The following is a 22,313-nucleotide window of genomic DNA, read 5'->3' on the forward strand; positions in this document are numbered from 1 at the left end:
ATGTAATTAAGGTCGGTATTGTATTATTGTATCTTGCATGTTGCATGTCGCACGTTGTTACATGACCCGTCTTGATACAGGTACTGTACAAGTCTGATGGTCTCGGGAGAGATGGATTGAGTTCCACATCTATGGTGTCTGCGGATGGACGTATTGTGGCCATTAATCGTCTTTTGTTCTATAGTTAAACTCGGTTATTGCCCGGGCCAAAGACGAGATCTTGTCTCAGGCGTTTGGTTCAAGGAGAAATAGGAGGCTGGATAATATAGGTCACCCTCACTTGGGGTTGACGCTGTGTCGGATATTGGTACTAGAGTTGCGGAATTTGGTGCTGGCAATGTATGTTGGTGTCGGTGGCTGCCGCTGGAACCGGAACTGCGACTGCATAGTATACACCCGTCGTATGTGAAGTCAAAATAATAAATAGGTCGTTGGATAATTGAGGCAGATTTATACTTTGATAGACAAAGTTTGTGCCTTCTCTTTCGGTGCGTGATAAAGTGCTTTCTTCGCTTCGGCGTATATAGGTGTTTTCACAAAATTCGTTCCGTCTCAGGGTTTCGTCCATAGATCATCAATATCCAACATCACAGCCCCGTGTATGATTTCATCTTTTTCCACAGCGTCTCATTTCCGTCTCGGTGGAAGAGCAGGCTTCTGTTGTGGCGTCTCGGTCTCCTCGTTCTCTTCCCCTTTCCGTTCATTTTCTTTCTCCTCTTCTTCCCGCCGCTTCTCCTGTTCCTCGACCTGCTCTAGAATGATCTCCTCCTTTGCCAGCGCTTCTTCGTCGATGTCGGTCCAGCCGACTTCGGTCAATATCTTGCCCACCATGTTCTGATACTTCAAATGGCCGGTGACTTCGTCGCTGACGTCGAAATTCTCCACGCCGTACACGTTGATTTCTTGCAGTCCAGCAATACCAAGCTGTGCGCTACTGGTCCGATACATGAAGGCGAGAATGTAGTCGTTGGTCGAGTACACGTTTATCAGTCGTCCACTGACCACGCTCCTCATCGACCGCCAGACGTGGTCGTCGCTTGGCACCGGCGCACCCATCACGACGACACTGTCGACCAGGCCGAACGCTTGCCTCCGGGCCAGTGCCAACAGACAGGAATAGATGACTCTGGCTCCCAAAGAATGGCCCACCAGACTGACCGGCCTCTCTCCTTGGGCCTTGTTGATCAGCGCATCAGCAAGCACCTCTCCGGCCTTCATAGCCCTCAACTTGGCAATCCCGAATGGGCTGTCGACCAGTTTCGCAACTTTGAGTATTGCCAGGGGCGCCATCATGGCCGAATACAGACCCGCCAGCAGGGTCCGCTTGATGATTTGCTTCTTGAGATAGCTCCACGCCTGACTGCTGACAAAATTCTTCAAGGCATTCCCAAGATTCATCAACGCCTGTAGTTCCCACCTCAAAGCGAACGCTTCGCCGCCGTCGCCCAGTACTTTCCACGGACTCTTCACCTCGTCTTCCTGCGTCAGCCAGCCGGTAATGCCGATTGTGACCCTCAACCGCCGTCTTTCTTGCAGTTTCTCTTCACTGTCGTCCACGTTGCCACGGATAGGAATGAAGGCAAAATCTTCAATTTCCTTTGAATACTTGTCCATCATGCGCCCTGTCATTCGGCCTCCATATGCCCCAAACAGCCCACCGACAAGGACACCACTACTCGCTAGTGCACCCAGATACCCCGCGGCAGCGGTCGCACCGAGACCCAGCCCCCCCAACAAACCTCCAACTCCGGCGGCTACCAGAGGAGCGGCCAGCCCACCTGTGACGCCGATCAAGGCGGCGCCTGCGACGCTGGCTATTCCGACTTTCCATTTCCGTGCAGTGGCGTTGGCCTTCTGGGCGGCAGACGCAGAATCACCGGCGTCCATCTTGCTCGCTGCCGCGAGAAGACCGTAAGCGATATCTTTCTCCATTTTGGACACTTCGCCACTGGAGATGTGCAATGACGCCGCGAGTCGAAGCATCAACGTCCGTGAGTGAGCACGGTATGCTTCGAGACTGAGAAGAAGGAGGAGGATGGCGTTGAGAACCGTCGAGCGTTCTGTGTGACTTAGATCCGCCAACGGCGTGGGGACTGGAGCGTATATGTCTGACAGTCGCTGGTCGGCGGCCTTTTCTCTCTCAGTGGGAACGTAGACCTGTGATGGCGGAGTGGTATTTTTGTGAGGTTGTTGCGGGGCTGGAGTTCGCTCTTCGCGGGAGTTGACGACCTCCCCGACCCTCAAGATCACGCTTTCAGACCAACGGTCGAAGAATTCTAGAGCGGATTTCTTGAGAGCCTCGCTTTGAGGCGTGGCTGACACGGTAGCTTCTTCTTCGGATCTGGCAGCTTCGATCTGTTCTCGTTTCATGGCTTCGATCTCTGCATCCTGGCTCGCGACCCCTGCGTCGTCGAGGCTGAGCTTGGACAGATCAATGCCCTTGTCCGTATCAACGGGCGGTTTGGGCTTGGGTTTCTCGTCAAAGGCCTTGATGAGGTCTTTCCGCATGACCTCTGTGACGTGGACTAGCAAGACACTGAGTTCAGCGCGTTGATCGCGCGTAAGCAGAGTAGCCAGCGACTGGTCGTCTGACTGGGCATTCTGCTGAATGCGCTTGGGGCTTGAGGGCCTGGGCCTGAAATTGATGTTTGATAGAGAAGGCATCTTGTCTCGGCACGGTAATGAGAACAGCCTCTTGCTATCGTCTGAAATGCGTTTTTTGCCGGGTTATCAGGAGACTTTGATGGACCTACTGAGCACAAGAACGAGAACGGTCATCTTGATAGCAAGTCGCAGATGACGCAAGCCAAGGTGTCAGCGCCGGCTCGTGTCTGGGTGCACAAGGTGCACGAGGCTGCACTACGCGTGCACCGCGGGTGGTTTCCTCTTCGGGCAGCAAAGTTGCTTCTTTCGGCCAGATTTGCATGTTTTGGTGGCTCAACAGGACACCTGCTAGATGCACAGGCACCTTGTACTAAATGCACAGTCACTCCACTTCCCCTCTCAGACTTGTTGGTAGTGCGACACCTATACGAGAAGGATTCTAGCCAAAGGCACTGCCGCTAATGGCACACCTGAAAAGCACCTTTAGTTAAGCATTATTCCCTAGGTAACTGGGGACGGGGACTCTGTATACCTATAGCAATCGACCTACATATATTGGTAAGATTCAGACAGTCTTTCATCACCCACAACAGTGACCAAACAGCCCGCTTACCACTCAACGAAAAGCAGAGAGATATACGCAGGTGTCGAGTTTGACCTGGTGGAAATGCGAAAACTGAGAAATACTGTAGCTTGGTCAAGGCACCTTGACATCAAACCCATTCAGAATCGTGCCAACATAATTATAGAAGCCCGTGTAATGAACAGCGGCTGCCGCTCCATCCTTGCCGATGACTTTGACGGCCTTGTCCCAGATTGCTTGATCCAGTGGTCCGGGGTGTCCAAGAGCAGTTGCCAACTCGAATGCAATCTTCCCTTCCTCAGTGAGCGTCTCCGGACACTTGCCGGCGTGGATGTCTCGAAGCTCAGCCTCTGAGATCCCTGCACGCTGAGCGATAATGGCGTGAGCATAGTTCTCGAAAGCTGCTTGTGACCGTGAGCCAGCCACCGCAATCACAACTTCTCGCCCATACAAGGTCAGGCCGGGTATTTTCTGCAAGTTCCTCGCGAGGAGGTGGAAATGTTCAGCCACTTGCGGATGGTGCAGCAAGACTCCAAACGGCCCGATCAGTGTGCCATCGTCGAGGGCAGTCTGTGGGGAAGAGCCGTATCGCTGCTTGGTGTATTCACTGAACAGTTCATAAGCGCCTCTTTGGTCCTCCGTCAAGTCCTTTGGCGAGGTTAGACCAAGGCGGTTCGACATACTGGGATACAAGATTTGAATACAAGGTCGAGATGGAAATCGATTCCGCGGGCAAGTGCTCGTCAGAGACAAATCTGAGTTCCAGAAAGAAATTCGAGAAGAATCACCAGTGCTGACTCGGAGGGGTAGTTGTGCGAGATCGGTCGGTTAAGTACGGGTAACATGGCAACGAATCTCCGATATACCCCAGGGGAGGACTTTTCTGAAAGGCGGGGGTTGTATGCCAGATATCATGATATGGCCATGGTACGCAGGCCCAGAATCCTCTTCGGAGTACCTGCTCGATATGCTCAGTCGCGACCCTACATGGTCATGTCCGTCCCGGAATGAATGGTGGAAGCACCCGAAATGTCCTGCACAGGAACATCCACAGGAAGGTCAACACAAAGTACGAATCAGGGCTTGTAAAGTGCCTTGTGGTAAGACTTAAGCAAATGGGTCAACTATGATAAGCTTTCGCCCTGTTCTCGATTGAGGTAACTCATCGTCAGGCATTCGAAATTTGGCAGTTTGTGCAGATCTTTGACCATTTTGCCCTTTACAAACAGTACGCAGAATATTAGTTCCGAGATTTGTGGTGGTACGAGCCATCGTTGTCGACGCATACGAGAACAGGACTCTTCTATTCTCGACCGGAAACCAGGTACCGAGGCTGGTGAGGTTGGTAGGTCCAGCTGTGCATTGTCCAGCCGTGCATTGTCCAGCCGTGCTTTGTCCAGCCCATGCGATCCAACACGGCTAAGACGGCATCCCGTCCCCAGCGTTAGACGACGCTACCCGTAACTTAGATCCAGCTTAGAAACCAAACTTCGCCTCCCTCGTTGTCGACAAAATGATCTCAAGTTGCAAACTTCCATTTTCCGGCCATAATGCGGTGTCGAGACCAGTATGGAGTCTGAGATATCTATCGACGAGGAGAGGCAGGCCAGTGCCAGTGGTGAACACGAGGCTTCCCAGGAAAAGCGTGACGCCACAAATGGCAATTCTCTCGAACTCGTTGCCAGCTTCGAAAGCCCCTTCGACTTTCCTACCTGGCGAAAATGGTTGATGACTTTGCTGATGGGAGGCATGGCTGCTGCCATTACCTTTGGCAGTTCAGTATGGTCCTCAACACTTCCCGTCACCACAAAGCAATTTGACGTTAGTGAAAGTGTCGCAGTCTTGGGCGTCTCTCTGTATGTGCTGGGCTTCGCTTTGGGACCGATCCTCTGGGGTATGTCGCCATCCATTTGCTCTCTGCTGCGTTTGCTGATATCATTATCAAATTCAGGACCCCTCTCTGAGCTCAAAGGTCGACGGCTGCCAATGTTTACGGGATTCTTCATATGGACGCTGCTGCAAATTCCAGTCGGGGTGGTGAACAACCTACCGACCATTCTCGTCTGTCGCCTACTGGCAGGCTGTTTTGGCGCAGGGCCGATGGTCCTCATCAGTGCCGTCTATTCTGATTTCTGGGAGCCAGCTGAACGCGGAACAGCCGCGGCGGTCTACTCGGCGGCAGTCTATATCGGGCCAACACTAGGTATGTATGCTCTGGAGCCGTGGGATGTGCCGCCATGTTGTCGACTTGCTGACCCCTGATGCATTATTGTAGGCCCCATTTTTGGCAGTCTGCTCACCGAGAGTAAACTGGGGTGGCACTGGACTGCATGGCTCACCCTCATCATGGGCGGGAGCGTAGGGCTACTAGCCTTCTTCTTCGTGCCGGAGACATATGGACCTATCTTACAACAAAGGGCAAACCGAAAGCTTCATCTCGCCAATAACCCCAACGCTTCCTCTGAGGACGACTTCGAGCAACATGCAGGGTTTGAGATCTTTGTACGAAAGTACATGGTCAGACCCGTAAAAATGCTCTGTTTTGAACCTATGGTGCGTGCTCCGCTCCCAGTGGACGATATATACTGACTCTTACAGTTGATGGTCATGACTCTATACATTTCCATCGTCTATGGTATCCTGTACCTGACGTTTTACGCGTTTCCCTATAATTTTGCAGAGGGTCGAGGCTGGGATCCCCGAGTTGCGTCTCTGCCCTTCTTAAGCATACTTGTCAGTGTCTTGATGGGGTCTGTCGGAGTTGCCATCTACTCACGCGAATACTATCGACCACGCCTTCAAGCACGCGGGTCAGTGTTGCCGGAAGATCGGCTTCCGCCAATCATGCTAGGCAGTATCTTACTGCCCGCCGGGCTCTTCTGGTTTGGGTGGTGTTCGAGCCCCAACATATCACCTGTACCCCAAATCATCGCTGGACTGTTCATCGGCAGCGGTATAATGCTCATCTTCACGAATGGCATCGCTTACATCGTCGACATCTACCTTCAATCTGCTGCTAGCGCCCTAGCTGCCAACACGTGTTGCCGAAGTCTGGTCGCGGCAGGGTTCCCACTGGCAGCACCGAGAATGTATCGTACATTAGGCATTGGCTTAGCTACGAGTGTCTTGGGTATCCTGTGCGTCCTCCTCATTCCGGCGCCCTTGCTCTTCTACAAATATGGAAGCAAACTGCGACAAATGTCCCGCTACGCTCCGACTTCTCGGTGACGGAATGAAACCAGCGGTGGGCTCGCTTTGCTGAACGAGCCTATCCGTTTTGGCCTCTGACCATCACTACCACCGTGGGCCGAATCAACCAGATTGGATACTAGCACCTCTCATGACCACATAATCCTTTTGGGCAACACCATCGTCCCATCGACGGTTGTAATATTCATCAACCTTGGTCACAAGACCATCTTGGTCGATCTCCATCACCATGCACACATGACAGACATAGTCCTTGCCCGTTGCTTTAACGACAACCTCACCGCTCGGGCGCACGATATCGTTGGCACAACGGCCCGTCCAAACCTGTTCCAGGACTGCACCAAATGGTGTAGGGATGATGGCCTGATGAGAGATTGGTTTGGAATATAATACCCGTTCAATGACAGACTCACCTTCTCGTCAGCTCGGAACGGCTGGTTGCAATGGTTCCAGGCTTTGTGCAACCCCAAGACCGCCTCATGTCCAATACGGGTCACCAAAAAGGCATGGTCCGACCATTGAATGTCGGGATGATAGACTGAGAGGAACCTTTGCTTATCCTCTTCGGTTAAAATTGGTTTGGGGAAGTCAACGAGCACCTTGCGAATGGTCTCCTGCACTTGAGCAAGTCTTTCACGTGTGATGGCGACTGATGACATTGTCACAGAATTGGACTCGGAAAAGTCTTGAGGATCTCGACTGAACCCAGCGTTGGTATGCTAGACTCCACCATTTTATACCCCCAAAAGTCTTGGACGATGACAAGGCCCCCCATTGAGACGCGGGGCATCTGAAGGCGTTTCTGGATATACCGAGGCCGTAGTCGCTTGAATTGATGATTAATATCCGCATGTGTCCTTGTTGACACAGTTCTTGATCTTACATGCTCGAAAATATGCTCGGCTCGACTGGGCTCAGCCCTGGTTTACCTCGGTTTCCCGAGTCGTAGGCAGACGTGAGGGATGCGCGCCATTATGGGAGAAGACTGCGCTCCTTAACAGTTTCGAGACAATCCAAAGGCCTTCAAAGCATGAGACCTCGGCGTTCCCAATCCGGAAGAACCAAAGCCACGAACTAGTAGTCCATATGTGCATATTCAGATGCCCTGCCGATGATGTAGCAACGTTGTATTCTGCACGTTGAAGCAGCGAACCGATGCGGCTTACTTAAGCATCTTGGCGTCCTTCCGTAATGGCAAATCTGTGGCAATGAAACTAATGAGACGAGGTTTCTTCTGGGATATGCGACACCTACAATGGGAAGGACTTGATATGCGTGGGAACGAGACGGAAAGAGAGGCCTTCTGAAGCCCGGCTCATCGACGAACTTGCCTGCACTTCAGACTCAGCCCTGCAAGATGAAAAAGGAGACTCTGCTTGCGATGACCAAGTTGCTCAGGTCTGTCTTCTCGATCTAAGATACGTCCGGCTGCAATGATCTAGGCGGCTTCATTTTGATCACACAACCTGGCTTGCCTTGCAAGCCATCCAGGGACACAGCAATGAAGAAGTCAACTTCCAAAAACAAGCCCTACTACTACCTTCATGGTCGACCTGGGCCCGCGGCGTCATTACCGACGGCACAAGTCGAACAAAAATACGATCCAGGATCAGGGCAGGTCTACCAAGAAAAAGAAATACGCTTCTCCAGCAAGAGGAACACCGACTGGGCCCGAGAGCGAGTTGGCCGAGATCTCGCTCTGAAGGATCGTCCCCCAAAGAAAGGCACGCGTTCGCTGGCCGAAACCGCCACGTTCGAGCTCGCTAGACATTGCGAAGATCTTACGCCGGAGCATTTTGCATCTGTTCCTTGGTCCATAGCCCGACGGGTCTGGGACCGTTTAGTGTCAAGGTAGGTGTGGATTGGATGTTTGAGTCTCGAACAGGGGCCTATGTATCGCTAACAATCTATAAAGAGGTCGTCACAGCTTTTACATCTGGAGAATATTCGCAGTGTCGTACCCAGGGGCAGATGAATTCGGACATCCTGATTATAGGCATCGAGTGGACATACTACACCCTGTCTTGCCATATACCGACTATTTCACGGGCATCACATCCAATGGGCTGCATTGGTTAGCGTGTCTCCGCGTCTCACCGAAGCAGATGAGCACGCCGGACGTTGTCTCCATTCACAAAGTCACCAACCTCGCTGTTCTGGATCTATCCGACGGGCAAATTAGCCTTGACAATCGTACATCGCCGTTCGACGAACGAATAATGCGGTCGTGGGCAGAACTCGCCGAGGCAGGGCAGGCGTTTCAGCATCTACGAGTCGTCCTATTTGGATGGCAAGAACACGTATGCAAGTGGATATTCAAGTATGTCGATGCATTCCCGTCCCTGTGCCATATCATTGTCACAGACTGTCCCAGGATGCATCAGAAGAACAGACGGGAATGGGAGCCCTTTTCGACAGCCGCTGGCTGGGAAGCGAGACATGCGAAGCGGAGTGCGAAGGATCTGAGGCCTGTCATCGAGCGTGGCCATGGCGGAAAGGGTTATATTTGCGGCCTCTATGATGAGAGTGCGCATGTCTTTGAAGACGTCGTTCACCCACGGCGGCCAGACTTGACGGCGGAGGGACTGCCACTGCTGGACGCCGAGATTGGGACACCACGTCCGTGGCGACACATCGTCGACGACTTTCCGTCGACAAGAACAATCCTCTTCGACAACGTGAAGACAAAGGCCTGGGAGGAGCAAATACAAGGCTCGCGTGTTGTCGAGGTTCCTCAGAGCAAGAGGTTGAGAAATCAAGAAGGGCCGAGTCAAGGCACAGCTTCACCCCCAGCGAAGCGAAGCGTTCATCCGGCCGGGCCCAGGACAAGGCCAGGTGTCAAGAGTGCCGGAGACCTCCTCAAAGAGTTCCTGCCCCGATGAAATGGGCTGCTAGTTGGAATTGGGATATGTATGGAGTGACGGTCATCAATGCAGCCTCGCAGCCTCGCAGCCTCGCCCTGTAGTGAAGACGCCCCGACGTCAGCGGCCACGGCAAGAAGCGGCTCATACGAGCAGCACCAAGCACAGTCCACGCATCCCAAGAGCTCACATGAGCCACGGGAGCACCAGACCATCTGATTTCATAATTCACTCTTTCAAGTCTCCTGTTCCCATCCAGATCCCGGTCGTGCTCTTAAATGATTGATCAGCGTCCTGCAATGCCCTCACAGTCCATCTTCGCCGCCAATTGAGGTGCCTCGTCCCCTGCCCCGCCCAACAACAGCCATCGCCCAAGCGACCATTTATAGCCATTTCTCAACCCAACACGAACGAATCCGAATCCAGCCCGATCCAACCGCCGCCATACAGAGGCATTCACGATGACAACACCGAACCGTGACCCTCCGACCACCTCTTCTCCCTCGCCCGGGGGGTCCTCGCGCTCGAGCATGGACGCGACTTCGCCTCCCAGCCGAACTTCCTCTCTCCGAATACCGTCTTTGCCCAGCGCCGCAGCCCAACACCGCCAGAGCTTCAACGAACTCAGAGGACATCCTTCGTCTCCTCGCTCTTCGAGACAACCTTCCGTTTCATCCATGGCGGTACAAGACCTCATAGACAACCCTCCGGCAAAACAGCCCGATCCTCGATTCGCCGGGCGTGACTGGACAACTGTAAAGGTAGAAGAGTTGGTGAGCGCAGACGATCTGAGGTTCGTGGACAGTGAAACCGGTGTCGAGGCAGCTACAAAGGTCAGCATGCACCCTACGTTCCGCTGGACATACGCGGCTAACACCAACAGGTCCTTGTCGAATCTGGTGGCCCAGTCGTCCTCATTCGCGAACAGCCCGGATCCCCTGTGATTGGAACCTACGACTATGGTGATTTAAATGCCTACCTGCTGCTGGTGGTCGGACTCGCCCACCCAGATGATGAGCACGCCGAGGACTTTGAGCAAGTGGCTCAGCGGGCCAGAGAAGGAAAGCCCATTCACCTACGAGACATCAAGGACATCAGCAAGAAGGAGCCGTTGACATTCTTGAGCAAGGATGCCAATCTATTGCAGGCCATTGAGACATTTGGCAAAGGTGTTCACCGTGTTGTCGTGGTCGACGAAGCGACAAACGAAACGGTCGGAGTGCTCAGCCAGACTATGCTGATCCGATTCCTGTGGGAGAATGGTAGGAGCTTTCCCGTGCTGGAGCAACTCTTCACTCAGCACCTGCGTGATCTCAAAATTGGCTCCAACGATGTGGTAGCAATCAAGTGAGTCCACCCTCCTGGGTCATCTAGATGTCGCCGAACGCTGACACGTTTTGTGTTTTTTTCCTCCAGCGGCGACCGTCCCCTTGCGGAAGCGCTCACACTTCTCCTCAACGAAGGAGTGTCCTCTCTCCCAGTTCTCGACCACAACCACAACGTTATCGGCAACATTTCGAATGTCGATGTGAGACTCCTCACCAAATCATCCTCGCTCCCTCTCCTGAAAAACACCTGCATCCACTTCATCTCCGTCATCTTGTCCACCCGTGGCATGTTCGAGGGCAAAGACTCCTTCCCGGTTTTCCATGTCACTCCCCTCTCGACACTCGCACACACGGTGGCCAAACTTGTCGCGACAAAGTCTCACCGGATGTGGGTCACGGAACCGGTGTCGCCGAGCTCATCTGGGCCACCAACTCCTGCCTTACACACAGCGACACTCGCTCCAACTTTGAGTCATTCCTCCTCGACTACGGGATCTTCGTACGCGACCCCTCCACAGGCGACATCTACACCCCCCACCGATCCCGCGGGCAGCACAGTAGTCGATCACTCTCCGAAAGCGCCCTTCATCGCGCCATCGGGCCCCAGCATCTCCGCTTCGGCGCTGCCAGGAGCCCGCATCTCAGGCCGCTTGGTCGGCGTGGTGAGTCTGACGGATATTCTGGTCCTCTTCGCTCGCGCCGGCGGTCTTACCAATGTCGCGGACCCCAACGAGCTACGCATGCGACGGAGACGGAGCAGTTCGAGTAGCGTGCGCAAGAGTTTCGACAACGGCTCCCGACCTCCTGTCCAAGGTTCGAATCTAAGGCCGTCGACCGATTCAGCCCGCAAGCCTACCGGGTGACAATGGCGGTGGGGCCTGAGACCAAGGATATCTCGATTCGAATTCTGTTTTGTCAAAACGATACCCTCAGCATTATGAAACAAGCGGTTGGAGAAAAGAGAGTTTTGTTTCCGAGAAGGGGGGATTGCTTGGAGAGTTGTTTTCGTCAGCAAACGGGGTCTCGCAAAAGCAGAAAAGAAAGAAAGAAAGAAAGAGAATCGGTTCAGTTTGGCGTTTTGGGGAAGTCTCTCTCTTTTTCCTTCGAGTACGTACCTACCTACGTACCTAATGTTACCTGGTAGTTATAGTAGTACAAGGAAGTAGTAGGTTAGTATCTAGACAGCTGAGCATAAACCCAAAGTCGAAATGAAATGGAATGCATTAGACTCGAGGAGGCGCACTGCAACTTTGCAGAATTAACCACCTGCCCAGGTAACTAGTGAGCAGGATGTACTGTTGTGAAGGAAGAGGTAGGACGCGAACCGGCAGTGGGAGTCAGTTGCGTGGGTACATACATATGCACGTATACCTAGGTACCTAGGTACAGGTAGTAAAGACGAACCTGGACACAGGGTGTATACAGGCACATAAAGAATGAATGTATCGATACCTCAGAGCTCTCCGTCTCTTCTGCCGACCGTGACAAACATATACAGCCCCCCCGGACTCCTTTCTTTAAAAACTGTCATCCGCTGAACGACCTGTCCACCGTGGTTACGCACGCCGTATGTGTCGTGCGTTTGTTCGTATCCGTGTATTATATTATGTAGGTAGTATGAAGTAAGGTGTCATAGTTCGCCGTACCAGGTGGAGAAATATTCGTCCAAGCCTTGCAACGACGACGTCGCGCAAAATCCCTAACTCCCCCAACTCCCAGACAACAGACAGATAGATGGAATAGATAACAACAAGATTAGCAAAGGAGGGGAGGGAGAAAGAGGGACCGACAAGAAGGGAGAAACGAAGTTTGGTTGCCCTGACTCTCCTCCAACCACCACCATCACCACCACCGACAAACAACCCACTGCCGACGAAAAAAGATCTGGTTGTTAACTTCTTCAACACTGAGCCATAGCCTCCCATCGTGTATGTATAGCCTCATCCCGACGGCGGGATACATTTCCACACACACGAAATGCCCACACACACTCGAGACTGAAAGAAAGATGCTTGATTGAGCCGCGAGACATAACATGGCCGATGCCGTAGCAGGAGGTCCACTGGTCGTGTTCTGTCGCCCGCTCCAGCCTGCAGATGAAAGGAAGAATCCGGGGAAGATCACATCGAGCACAACCCTCTCAAATGCCTCCAAAACACCTGGGCCACCTCAAAACCGCCAGCCTGTGGCCAGGTGACTGAAGGCATTGGTGACCTCGCACTCTGGAGGTTCAAATCCAGCGTCAGTCATCTGTACTTGCCACGCTCTGTCCGTCACACTCTGTCTTGGAAAATAAAGACGGATCGACATGGCACCGAGGCAAAGGAGAAGTGCAATGCCCCAATTATCTCATAGAGATCTGAGTTGAGATCTAAAAAAAATGTCGATGAGATATCTTGGTAAATATGAATGAGAATAGGGAGAATCACATAGGTGTCGCAGATCAAACCGGCGACGGTCCACGTCACCCTGTCGGTTCGACGCCTTGGGGAGACGGATTCGCGACGAGTCCACTGCTCTGCATGTCGGCAGCGCTGCTCCCATCGTCCCAGGACTCGTCCATGACAAAGTGGTCCCAGAATCCTTCACCTGCTGGCGTGTCCTGACCTGAGCCACCAGACCCAAATGCAAATCCTTTGCTGTCTTGGCCAAAACTGAAGTCGTGCGCGGCAGCAGCGGCAGAAGCTGCACCTGGTGTGGGAGGCTGGTTCACCGGCCGTTGGGGCGTCGCGTCTGTGCTATTGTTGCTGCTGGGTTGGTCTTTGTTCCTGTTGGCAGCAGAAAGGAAGTTGTTCTGCTCTAGTGCCGAAGGAGCCACGGTGACGGACATGCTCGGGTAGTTTAACGGATGTACCGGCATGCCTTTGATCCCGCCGTCAACACCATGTACACCGTCGTGCCACGGGTAATAGGGCGTCGAAATATACTGGTCGCTCCCTTGCATAAGCATCGAGTAGCTAGGATCTGTAGGGTCGAACCCGGGTGCGTTGGCAAGCATCTGTTGAGACTCGGGCGGAAGCGAGGTCGTTAGGGGACCCATGTCCTGCCACAGAGGAGGGAAGACATTCGGACTGGAGTAGGGCTGGAATCCAGCGGACTGCTGAGGTTGATGCATATAATTCGACTCAGACTGGACCTCGCCCGGGTTGATTGTGGCCGGCGTAGACATGCGGCGCTGGCTGAGCGTATCCGGAGGCTGTTGCGCCGTGGTGGTGCTGGTGTTCGGAGACGTTGAGCCTGAATGTTGCTGGGTTGTACCTGAGGCCATGGAGAGTGCTCGGCCCTGGTTTGTGCGGAAGCTGGGATGATGTGGATTTGGATACGGTGAGGTTCTATACAAGGACTGCGGAGATTGGCCCATGTTTTGTGGCGGAAGCATAGGTGATGGAAACATGTTTTGGTGCTGTTGCTGCTGCTGCGTGAACTGGCCGGAATAGGCTTGGGCGTACGAGTTCTGGACCATCTGCTGCATTGCGCTTCGCATTGCCAACTGATTCGTGAGGTAGGCCGCCAGCCTGCGATTGAAGTCGGCCGATCCCGTCTGTAGATGTGCAGTGAGCCGACGGTACTGCAGGGGTAAGTCATCGTCCTCCTCTTCGTACATTTCCTCGTTGATGACATCCTGCTCGGTGACACGCAGTGACCGACCAGTTCTGCGCTTGTGAATCTCCGAAGCTCGCCGTGCCGACTCGACCCTCGCCTCAAGACTTCGGTCGCTCCGCCTGGATGCAGCGATATATGCTCTGTTTCGCGGGTGAGCTAAGAAGGAGCCATGGTCGACTCTGAATTACTCACCTTTCTTGGTTCTCTTCATGTGTTCGCTCGGTCTTGATCGCCTTGGCAGGCGGTGTAGTCCTTACAGGTTGCATTTTGGAGTCAACGCCGCCGCCGGACACTGGTTGCTCACGCTTGCATGATGATGGCATGGTCTCGATGGGAGATGGACTTGTCAGTATCCCGGTGGCGAAAGTAATGTTCTAGGTCGGTTGACGTGGCCGTGGTCGGGCGTATATACCGGGCGCTCCAGATATGGTGGCTTCGACACAGAACTATACGTGTGTACCGAAACCAAACAGTGTCACCAGGAAGGACAAGTATATGATGGATGATGTGATACGGTCTGGTATAGTATAGAAGAGAAAGTTCACTGTGATGGAGGATATGTACGACGAGAAGAGAAGACCAGAGCGAAAAGGCAAAGTAGCGACAACGGGCAGTAGCTTGTCTCCGGCAATGGACCAAGGGCGATCGGAACGTAGAATGACAGCCAAGGGAGTAGATGCATATGAGAGCAGGAAGAGAGTTTGCGAGCGGAGCTAGAAGATAGCTACCTGCTTCTCTCTAGCCACATCCGCTTGGAAAACCGCGGTTTGGAGAGGTGGATACGGCACAGCGAGAGCTAATATTAGCGGCGATAGGAGTAGCGAGGTGGAAGGATACGACCACCGCTGCGAATATTTGGTGTGGAGGTTTGTTGCTGGCGTCGATCGCAGGCACCTTGTGGTGGCCGGCGGTGGGCATGGAAGGGGTCAGGGAAAAAGATCCCAGGCACTGGGAAAGAGGCAGTGCCAGTGGCCGCGAGAGATTTTCGGGGAGGACAACCTCCATCGCCCGCACGGGTCTGTCTTCAAACGGACCAGAGTTGTAGATCGGGGCGAGCTTAGTGCTGCACGAGGAGGGTCTGTGAGCGGGATGGGAAACAGCAAAAAGGCAAAATTCGAGCATAGGAAAGTTGTGACAGGGGTGGCTGCGTTGGTGTCGATGCGCGCGACGTTTTCGCCGTATCCAACATGGTCCCGTGAATCGACAAGGTTTTGGCCGGAGACCGCGAGGCCCAAGTAGGCAGGTCGCTCTCTACCAGGCCAAAGTCGGCCGGGGACGTCCAAGCACTCCCTGCTGTGGTCCGTCGTGCCTATGGAGTGTCTGTAGACCCAATTTGTGGTTGATCGAATGAGTGCTGGGGCCCAAGTCGATCATCTCTCGTCCTGCTTTTGTATCGTGGTGTTTGTACGAGTCGTACTTGCGCATCCAGGGCTGCTGATTCCGGCGGGATCCTGATCCGCGCGAAGGAGAAGCTCCAGTCTCCAGAAGACGCACACCCTGATCGGTGAGTCCAAGATTCTAGTGGACAACGGCCTTTGAATCCGGAATCAGGATCTGCCACACACCCCGATGCCACTAGCCATGCCCATCGTTTCTTGTTGTGGTGTAGGCTCGACGGGCCCAGATCCTAGCGTCGCTCGGGCAATCATGGGTCAACGGCGCCACATTCCACTGACACATTGTGACGGCATGTTGGCAGCACGACAGAGCCCAGGACGAGTATGGGTATGCGCCCAAGAGGGCAGGTGGCTACAGCACATCAAGCGCTCTGTACTCCTGTGGAAAGCCAGCCAGCCAGTCTCATCTCTGCTGCCAGGTTCTGTTGATCCAAGCGATATTCTCAACTTGACCTCTGCCACAAAAGCGTCAAGCTGCCGTATCGCGAGACAACATCCTCACCGTGCTGGGCATGCAGGAGAACACAAACCCAGATGGACTTTGATTTTTTCTCCCATGTATGTTCGGTTGCGGGTGATCTTCTGAGAAACCATCACCGCTTCAAAGATACATCCCTATCTGTGACGAAGGTTTAAAATTGTTTTTTGCTCTCTCGCTCTGCCGTCATTCGACCGGTGCGGCTGCACAGCCTCACCCGGTAAACACCACACAGGCGGGTGATTCGACATGGCATTCCAAACACCGATGGCTTTGTGGGGGAGAAGCTGCAAAGGCCGCGGAAACTCCCAGAGGGCTCCAGGGGGCCACAAGTTAAGAACGGCTCCTCGGGCTCCAGAAAGCGCTGGGTGCAAGGCCCTGTCCATGTCTCTCTCCTCGTACCGTCCAAGCAATTCAGGGAGGGGGTTCACGACTGTCTGTACTCGCTCGTGTGAGGAGAAGAGCTTCGTGGGCTGACAGAGCGGGAGTCAGTCAGCATTTCGAGATACCCGTGGTCAATCGTTCCTCGTCCATACTCCGTATGTCTGTCATGTCTCGAGTTCAGGAAAAGCGGCGAATTCTCTATGCGTCGTTACCCCGATGCTCAGGCATGGATGGCCGTCGCTGGTTTCTAGGCCCGAACAGAGTTGCCGAAGAAATTTGAAATCACCGTCTCCGAATTGTGGGATCGAAGGTGGATGGTTTTGGACAATTTGTAGAACGTAGTGCGAGACGTGCTAGTAACTGCGGCCTTCAGATCGCCGATTCAACTGCGGTTATAGATCTCGGATGCGCAACGACTGTCCCATACGACCTATTTCAGGTTTCCACAGACGTGGCTGCTCCACCACTTGGATACTACTAGTTAGTAGTGTACTACTATGGACGAGGTGTCTTCTTAATTAGTCACTCTTCTCTCGTCCATTTCCTCGGGATCCCTCACGGCTCCTCGAATCCCCATCCGATCCAGCTCCATATTCTGCAAGATCCGATCTCACACCGCATCTACCACCCGCATGCTGATCCCTGTGGCCGTGCGAATCAGGTGTCGTCTGCCACCTCCCTGGTGCCCATCATTACCCCTTACTAGATGTCGCTGTCTCTTGTCTCGTGGCATCCCACTGCTCGGGCTCGAAAAAGTCTGTATTGTACGCGCTATTGACGCCATCTGGCTAGCCTTTCCCGTAAGTTTACGAACAACAGAAAAATCTCACAAGAACGGCAATACGGTGTGGAGCGGGTATGAGTCGCAGAACAATAATGGCGACAATCCAACGTGAAATTCTGGCTGGTCTGGCTAACCACCGACGGCTGTGCCCAGAGCTTCGAGGAACTCAGAAGGCGTCTTGTGATTCAAAGGCTCCAATCTCCGCAAACGTCCCCCACCAGCGCATCATGTTTCTGTCTCGGAACACCTTTCCAACGCTAGCTAATACCCAATGACGGGACATTCCCTTGCTGTTCTTGAGCCTGCCCGTTGACTTCATACGACACCTTAAATCTCATCTTCACCACATTTCCCTTTCCCGCCGGTACTCCATTGAGCAAAATCTCTTGCTGAATTGCGTTTCGTGCTCTGGGTGCCATTTCACGTCCGCTTTGTGGTTTCAATTGCAGCGAATAGCTCTTTTCTACTGCGACCTGGAAGTGCAGGCCGGTGATACGTTGAGCAGTTGAATTGGAAAACCTTGCCGTTATCTGAATGCCCGAGGCACCAGCAAGTCTTCGAGGTTCAAATTCGATTTCAACATCTGATGACAGTACTTTCACAATTGTACTGACTGGTAAGGCTGACTCGAAAGTCCATTCGTCGTCGGCAACGCCTGTGGAGGCCGTCGTGTTGGCTGGGACTTGTTGCATTGTTGGCTGAGGCAAATTCGCTTGCCAACCCGGTGTCGCTGGTCTCGAACTAGAAGAGACCAACGATGCGAATGGGTCGATGTGGGCTTGACTGACTGGCCGTTGTTGCTGCACTGCTGGCACAGGCGTTGCTGGCTTAGACGACGGCAGTGCGCTCGTGAGGGATGCAAATGCATCATAGTTGGGTCGAGATGCTGGCTGAGGGATGGCTTGCTGGTTTATTGAGGGACTGGGGGTGTTTGAGAAGATCAACCCCGAAGGGGTCCCCGATGTTGTGTTTTGACCTAGAGAGATGGCGCCCAGGGTCCCCAGCCCAGCACTGCTGTCTCCTATGGAAAGGCCGAGCAAATCGTCCTCGACCGTGTGAGGTTTTGATGGTGCAGTCGTTGATGGCGGTGCCCCAGCATCCAGGAGGGAAAGAGAGCCGTTCGTATCGGTATCTGGCGCTGTTACAGTTGCTGTGGGTTCCGGGTCAAAATCAATCAGAGACAGTTCGTTTGCTGCGTTCTTGCCAACACCAGTGGTGGTACCCAGTGTGCCTCTGGCAATCTTGTTGGCCGCTTCAACATCGCCAGCTTTCATCAACTTGTATCGTTCTATGGTCCGGTGAATGCTATCGTTGATCTCGAGAAGCTTGGCCACAGCTTCAGCGTCGTCGGATTCCTCTTCACACATTTTCTGGATTTTTGGATGCGCACTTTGAAGGGCTGCGGCAAGTTCCTGGCATTGGTCAGTCACACGTCCGTGGATTGCATGGGTTCACCACGTACTTCGAACACATCTCCATCACCAATCTTGTCACCTTGCTTGTGGTTCTGCAGCATCTCTTCCAGGATCCTGGCCTTTTGTTGTACTTTGGCAACCTCCTCAGCCGCTTTTGCTCGATAGTTTGTCTTGTTCCGCGTGTCATAGCCTGCCATAACTTTCATCAAACGGTTCGCTTCTTGCAGATCTTGAGGTCTCCCTCTGCGGATCAATTCCTGTAGCTTTGCAGATTGAGCTGCTCGATCCTCTTCTTCCATTTCCTCTGCAGACCGGAGGTTCTACAATATGTCAGCACATGTCGACAACGTCAGCACTTGTTTTCCGCATACATCACTGGGATTTAAGACTGCGGCATCCTCCCGGCGAATCTCAGGGAACATGTAGCCTTTGTACAACAACAGCCTGTGCATGTCTCGTATAAACCCCAGATCCTCCTTGTACCTCGAAGTCTGACATATTGTCTGCCGCCATTCTTCGATGGCTTCTAGAATCTTACTTTGAACTCGGCTCGGGCGCACCGGAGGCCGTTCAGGGAAACGCCGTACAAGCTCATTCAGGAATTCTTTGGTACTGATCTGTAAATGAAAGGGATATCCGCAGTTCTTGACACAAATGTCCAATAAGGAGAGCGCCAACAGCGAGACATTAGGATTGCGGTGGTTGATAAGTTGAACGATTGTGACGGCAGCCTCGCGAGGAGCGTTGCCTTTCTTGGAGTTGACCAGGTCGACGATTTCTAGGTTCAGGGCCAGATTAGGTTCGAGGTTTGCAACTGGGTCACAGGCATTGTATATGAAGCGCTGCAGGGTTGACTGGGGAGGAGAGAAGCCGTCGAACTGATACTGGCCCCGCGAAGCCATTCGTGCTGAAGTGGCTTCCATTGTCAGGGCGCAACCATTCGATCCAACAGCTTGTTGTCACGGTGGGCGAGGCTGCACATGTTCCGTCTACTTGGGCCTTCGATTACAGGTCACTGTCGCAGGCTGGTGGCAGGAGACTCAGACAGCGTAGCGTCGTGCTGCCTTGGCGGGGCAAGTGGACAGCGTGCCTTCTTGGGTCACGTGGTATGCCGTCGCGTCAACTCGCACTCCACTGGACGTCCTGTCGACCTTGTGCTCACTGTCCCCTTAGCAACCCAGCAGAGGCAAAAGAGTGAACTACACGCGACGAATGCCGCATCAAACCACCAGGGAACAGCATGAACATACATGTGGCCGGAAAAAGAGCCTGTCTTGGGTTTCTGTGGGGAGTCTCAGTGATGATGAAGGCTGAGGTAGGTTACTTTGGGAGCACAACGGCGACATCGTGGTGATGGCCTACAAAGGAGTCCGCAGCAAAGCACATGAAATTCTAAGCAAGTTTTGTCTTGAGTTTGTCATTGCTGCCACCCTGGAAAAGAAGAAGAGGTAATTCCCCTGAATGAAGACATATGACACCCCCTGGCCCGTGTCGTACTGTTAGCAGGACTGATACAAAGGCCAGCTGGAAGCCTCAGACCCAGAGATGGTGTAGGTCCGTCCACCACACTCATTTTCCAAGAAATGTGAAGTAACAATCAGCATAGGTCTGGATAGCGCTTGAGGATGCGGCGCTTGATGTTGGTAGGGTGGAGGTGCTCGTGTTGAAGACTCTGGCGCTCGCTACGATGTATGTCGTACGACCCTGTGAGACACTATTGTCCAGACCGCCTCCCTGGATTGACTTCAACCTGTAGGAAGTTTGGCCAGCAGCGTCTTTGGGTCCCCAAGAAGAAACGTACTGTCTCAGCCTGATCCCAAGCGACGCCACATTTTCAGCTCGCAGCCTAAGGAAATGGATTGGAAACCTCTCGGAGGGGTTCGCGCCTTTGGAAACAACATCGGATTCCCGGACCTGTTCTTATTATGAGAAACCACCGTCGATCCTTGGACGGCTCTAATTAATCTTCACAGTAGGTCTCAATATGCTCGGCTTTGTGCTTATTTTTCACTGTCATCATCACTGCCGTCGGTGCTGCTGTGCTTCCCCGGCAAATCGGTCAAAATGTTCCTGCGAGGGATTGGCAATCAGCCGTACAAAATATCAACGGCCTGAACTCGGTTCTTACTCTGCTTCCAGTGCTTACTGGAAAAGTCCAAAATGTCAAGCTCGTCGCCTGCAGAATCTATCCAGCGTCCTTTGTTGTTGCTGGAGTGGGTGCAGGTCGAGTTTTGTCTAAACTGCAGGTCGGCATCTTGCTCTGGAGCTTTGAGCTGTACCGCAACACGGTCGGCGAGTTGTCATACGCCCACGATGAGTATGTCAACAAGTTCTCTCCGACGCTAGAGCACATTCCGACCGGTACGGCAGAGCGGCACTCTACGAGCTTGATAATCAACCACAACCCGGCCGAGGTATACATGGTTGAAGCCTGGTTTCGAACCAGGGGAGTGCCATCCATCATCAAGCTTAAGCAGAATAACTACATTCGACTCGCTCTCGGCTCATTCATCTACTTGCTCCTCTACGGTGCCGAGACATTCCTTGCGGTTCAGAATGGAGCTGATGGGACAACGAAGCTCCTTTGCGCGGTACAGGCCATCTGCGTCAGTGCATGGCTCAGTGCCGTTGTTACAGTTCAAGTAGTCAGAGGGCAAGGGAACCCAGAGATTGAGCTGAACCGTCTCGAGTCCCCGGAGTACAGATGCCTCAGAATGCCAACGCTCGGAACCAACGTCATCTGCGAGACATTTAGTTTTCATGTCGCCAATCTAACGGAATTTAAGCTCTACGGAGCGAAATACGAGCAGCCAGTTCTCTCCGTTGCCGGTGTGCTCATTCTGACCAGCGCAACTCTGGACATCATCTCAACGGTCCTTATCGTCGGGTTGACATCTTGGGCATATCCCTGGATAGGATTCGAAGTCGTAGTCATCCTGATCAAGGTGGTTTTCTGCATTGAGCCCATGCGAGAGATCGAGATCGCCAGTGCCAGACCACATGGAGGCAATGCCCACCAGAATCCGCAAATCACCAATCCAGTCACCCTTCCCGCCCTGCTACCTTTGAAGATTCAACTGGCAGACCCTTTCACCTGTAGTTTCGTGTCCACCGACTACAACGTCTTCCGAGAGGCCAACGCCGGCCGGGAATGGCGGTCAACATCAGCAGGAGTTTCCATAGGGCAAACGTACACCGCCGTCGGCGACGACGGCAGCCCCCTCACCAAGTGCCTGGCTCACACCCAGGACGGAAAGCTCCTCTCTCTCGCCGACGACCCGCCGACTCCTCAATCCAACGAAGCATTGCAACGCGAGTTTCTCGCCGCGCTGTCGGTGGTCGTCGAAGCGAACAGAGTCCCAAGCGTGGAGTTCGTCACAGCTATAGAAAGGACCCTGTGTCAGGTAGAAAGCACAATGGAGCCTAGCTGGTATGCCTTCGGAGCCAAGGACGTGACGGATAGGGTTAAGAAAGCAAGGCGTGACTTGCATTGGCGGCGGTTTCTCTGATTATTCGAATACCTTTCAACTTGCCACGCCGACGACACTCACGGGGATGAAGGACATTCCGACAAGCATATAATTGTCATAGGCTCTCTGATATTACTACCTCGTGTCACATCAAGACAGATTGCGAGCGCACTCGAAGTTCACTTCAACGCGGGTA

At 53.3% G+C, this 22,313-nt stretch overlaps 9 protein-coding genes across 9 annotated transcripts; 4 read left to right on the forward strand and 5 right to left on the reverse strand.

Moving 5' to 3' along the window:
• Nucleotides 1–627: 627 nt before the first annotated feature.
• PV08_10927 (uncharacterized protein) lies at nucleotides 628–2,664 on the reverse strand (the record flags this gene model as incomplete). The annotated part of the gene is made up of 1 exon (XM_016385239.1): nucleotides 628–2,664. One exon carries the CDS (start codon nucleotides 2,662–2,664, stop codon nucleotides 628–630), a length of 2,037 nt encoding a protein of 678 aa, XP_016231841.1.
• A 637-nt stretch (nucleotides 2,665–3,301) lies between these two features.
• Nucleotides 3,302–3,868, reverse strand: PV08_10928 (uncharacterized protein; the record flags this gene model as incomplete). Its single annotated transcript, XM_016385240.1, has 1 exon — nucleotides 3,302–3,868. One exon carries the CDS (start codon nucleotides 3,866–3,868, stop codon nucleotides 3,302–3,304), a length of 567 nt encoding a protein of 188 aa, XP_016231842.1.
• Nucleotides 3,869–4,756: 888 nt separating this feature from the next.
• Nucleotides 4,757–6,415, forward strand: PV08_10929 (uncharacterized protein; the record flags this gene model as incomplete). The annotated part of the gene is made up of 4 exons (XM_016385241.1): nucleotides 4,757–5,081; nucleotides 5,139–5,390; nucleotides 5,463–5,740; nucleotides 5,786–6,415. The coding sequence occupies 4 exons, from the start codon at nucleotides 4,757–4,759 to the stop codon at nucleotides 6,413–6,415; spliced, it is 1,485 nt and encodes a 494-aa protein (XP_016231843.1).
• An 84-nt stretch (nucleotides 6,416–6,499) lies between these two features.
• On the reverse strand, nucleotides 6,500–7,056 carry PV08_10930 (uncharacterized protein; the record flags this gene model as incomplete). The annotated part of the gene is made up of 2 exons (XM_016385242.1): nucleotides 6,500–6,760; nucleotides 6,811–7,056. 2 exons carry the CDS (start codon nucleotides 7,054–7,056, stop codon nucleotides 6,500–6,502), a joined length of 507 nt encoding a protein of 168 aa, XP_016231844.1.
• An 842-nt stretch (nucleotides 7,057–7,898) lies between these two features.
• PV08_10931 (uncharacterized protein) lies at nucleotides 7,899–9,279 on the forward strand (the record flags this gene model as incomplete). The annotated part of the gene is made up of 2 exons (XM_016385243.1): nucleotides 7,899–8,248; nucleotides 8,313–9,279. 2 exons carry the CDS (start codon nucleotides 7,899–7,901, stop codon nucleotides 9,277–9,279), a joined length of 1,317 nt encoding a protein of 438 aa, XP_016231845.1.
• A 440-nt stretch (nucleotides 9,280–9,719) lies between these two features.
• PV08_10932 (uncharacterized protein) lies at nucleotides 9,720–11,449 on the forward strand (the record flags this gene model as incomplete). Its single annotated transcript, XM_016385244.1, has 3 exons — nucleotides 9,720–10,091; nucleotides 10,142–10,605; nucleotides 10,675–11,449. The coding sequence occupies 3 exons, from the start codon at nucleotides 9,720–9,722 to the stop codon at nucleotides 11,447–11,449; spliced, it is 1,611 nt and encodes a 536-aa protein (XP_016231846.1).
• A 1,601-nt stretch (nucleotides 11,450–13,050) lies between these two features.
• PV08_10933 (uncharacterized protein) lies at nucleotides 13,051–14,512 on the reverse strand (the record flags this gene model as incomplete). The annotated part of the gene is made up of 2 exons (XM_016385245.1): nucleotides 13,051–14,329; nucleotides 14,382–14,512. 2 exons carry the CDS (start codon nucleotides 14,510–14,512, stop codon nucleotides 13,051–13,053), a joined length of 1,410 nt encoding a protein of 469 aa, XP_016231847.1.
• Nucleotides 14,513–17,489: 2,977 nt separating this feature from the next.
• PV08_10934 (uncharacterized protein) lies at nucleotides 17,490–19,570 on the reverse strand (the record flags this gene model as incomplete). Its single annotated transcript, XM_016385246.1, has 3 exons — nucleotides 17,490–18,644; nucleotides 18,695–18,967; nucleotides 19,019–19,570. The coding sequence occupies 3 exons, from the start codon at nucleotides 19,568–19,570 to the stop codon at nucleotides 17,490–17,492; spliced, it is 1,980 nt and encodes a 659-aa protein (XP_016231848.1).
• A 931-nt stretch (nucleotides 19,571–20,501) lies between these two features.
• On the forward strand, nucleotides 20,502–22,156 carry PV08_10935 (uncharacterized protein; the record flags this gene model as incomplete). Its single annotated transcript, XM_016385247.1, has 2 exons — nucleotides 20,502–20,525; nucleotides 20,624–22,156. 2 exons carry the CDS (start codon nucleotides 20,502–20,504, stop codon nucleotides 22,154–22,156), a joined length of 1,557 nt encoding a protein of 518 aa, XP_016231849.1.
• Between the last annotated feature and the right edge of the window lie 157 nt (nucleotides 22,157–22,313).

Source organism: Exophiala spinifera, assembly GCF_000836115.1.
Source record: "Exophiala spinifera strain CBS 89968 unplaced genomic scaffold supercont1.8, whole genome shotgun sequence".
NCBI lineage: Eukaryota > Fungi > Ascomycota > Eurotiomycetes > Chaetothyriales > Herpotrichiellaceae > Exophiala > Exophiala spinifera.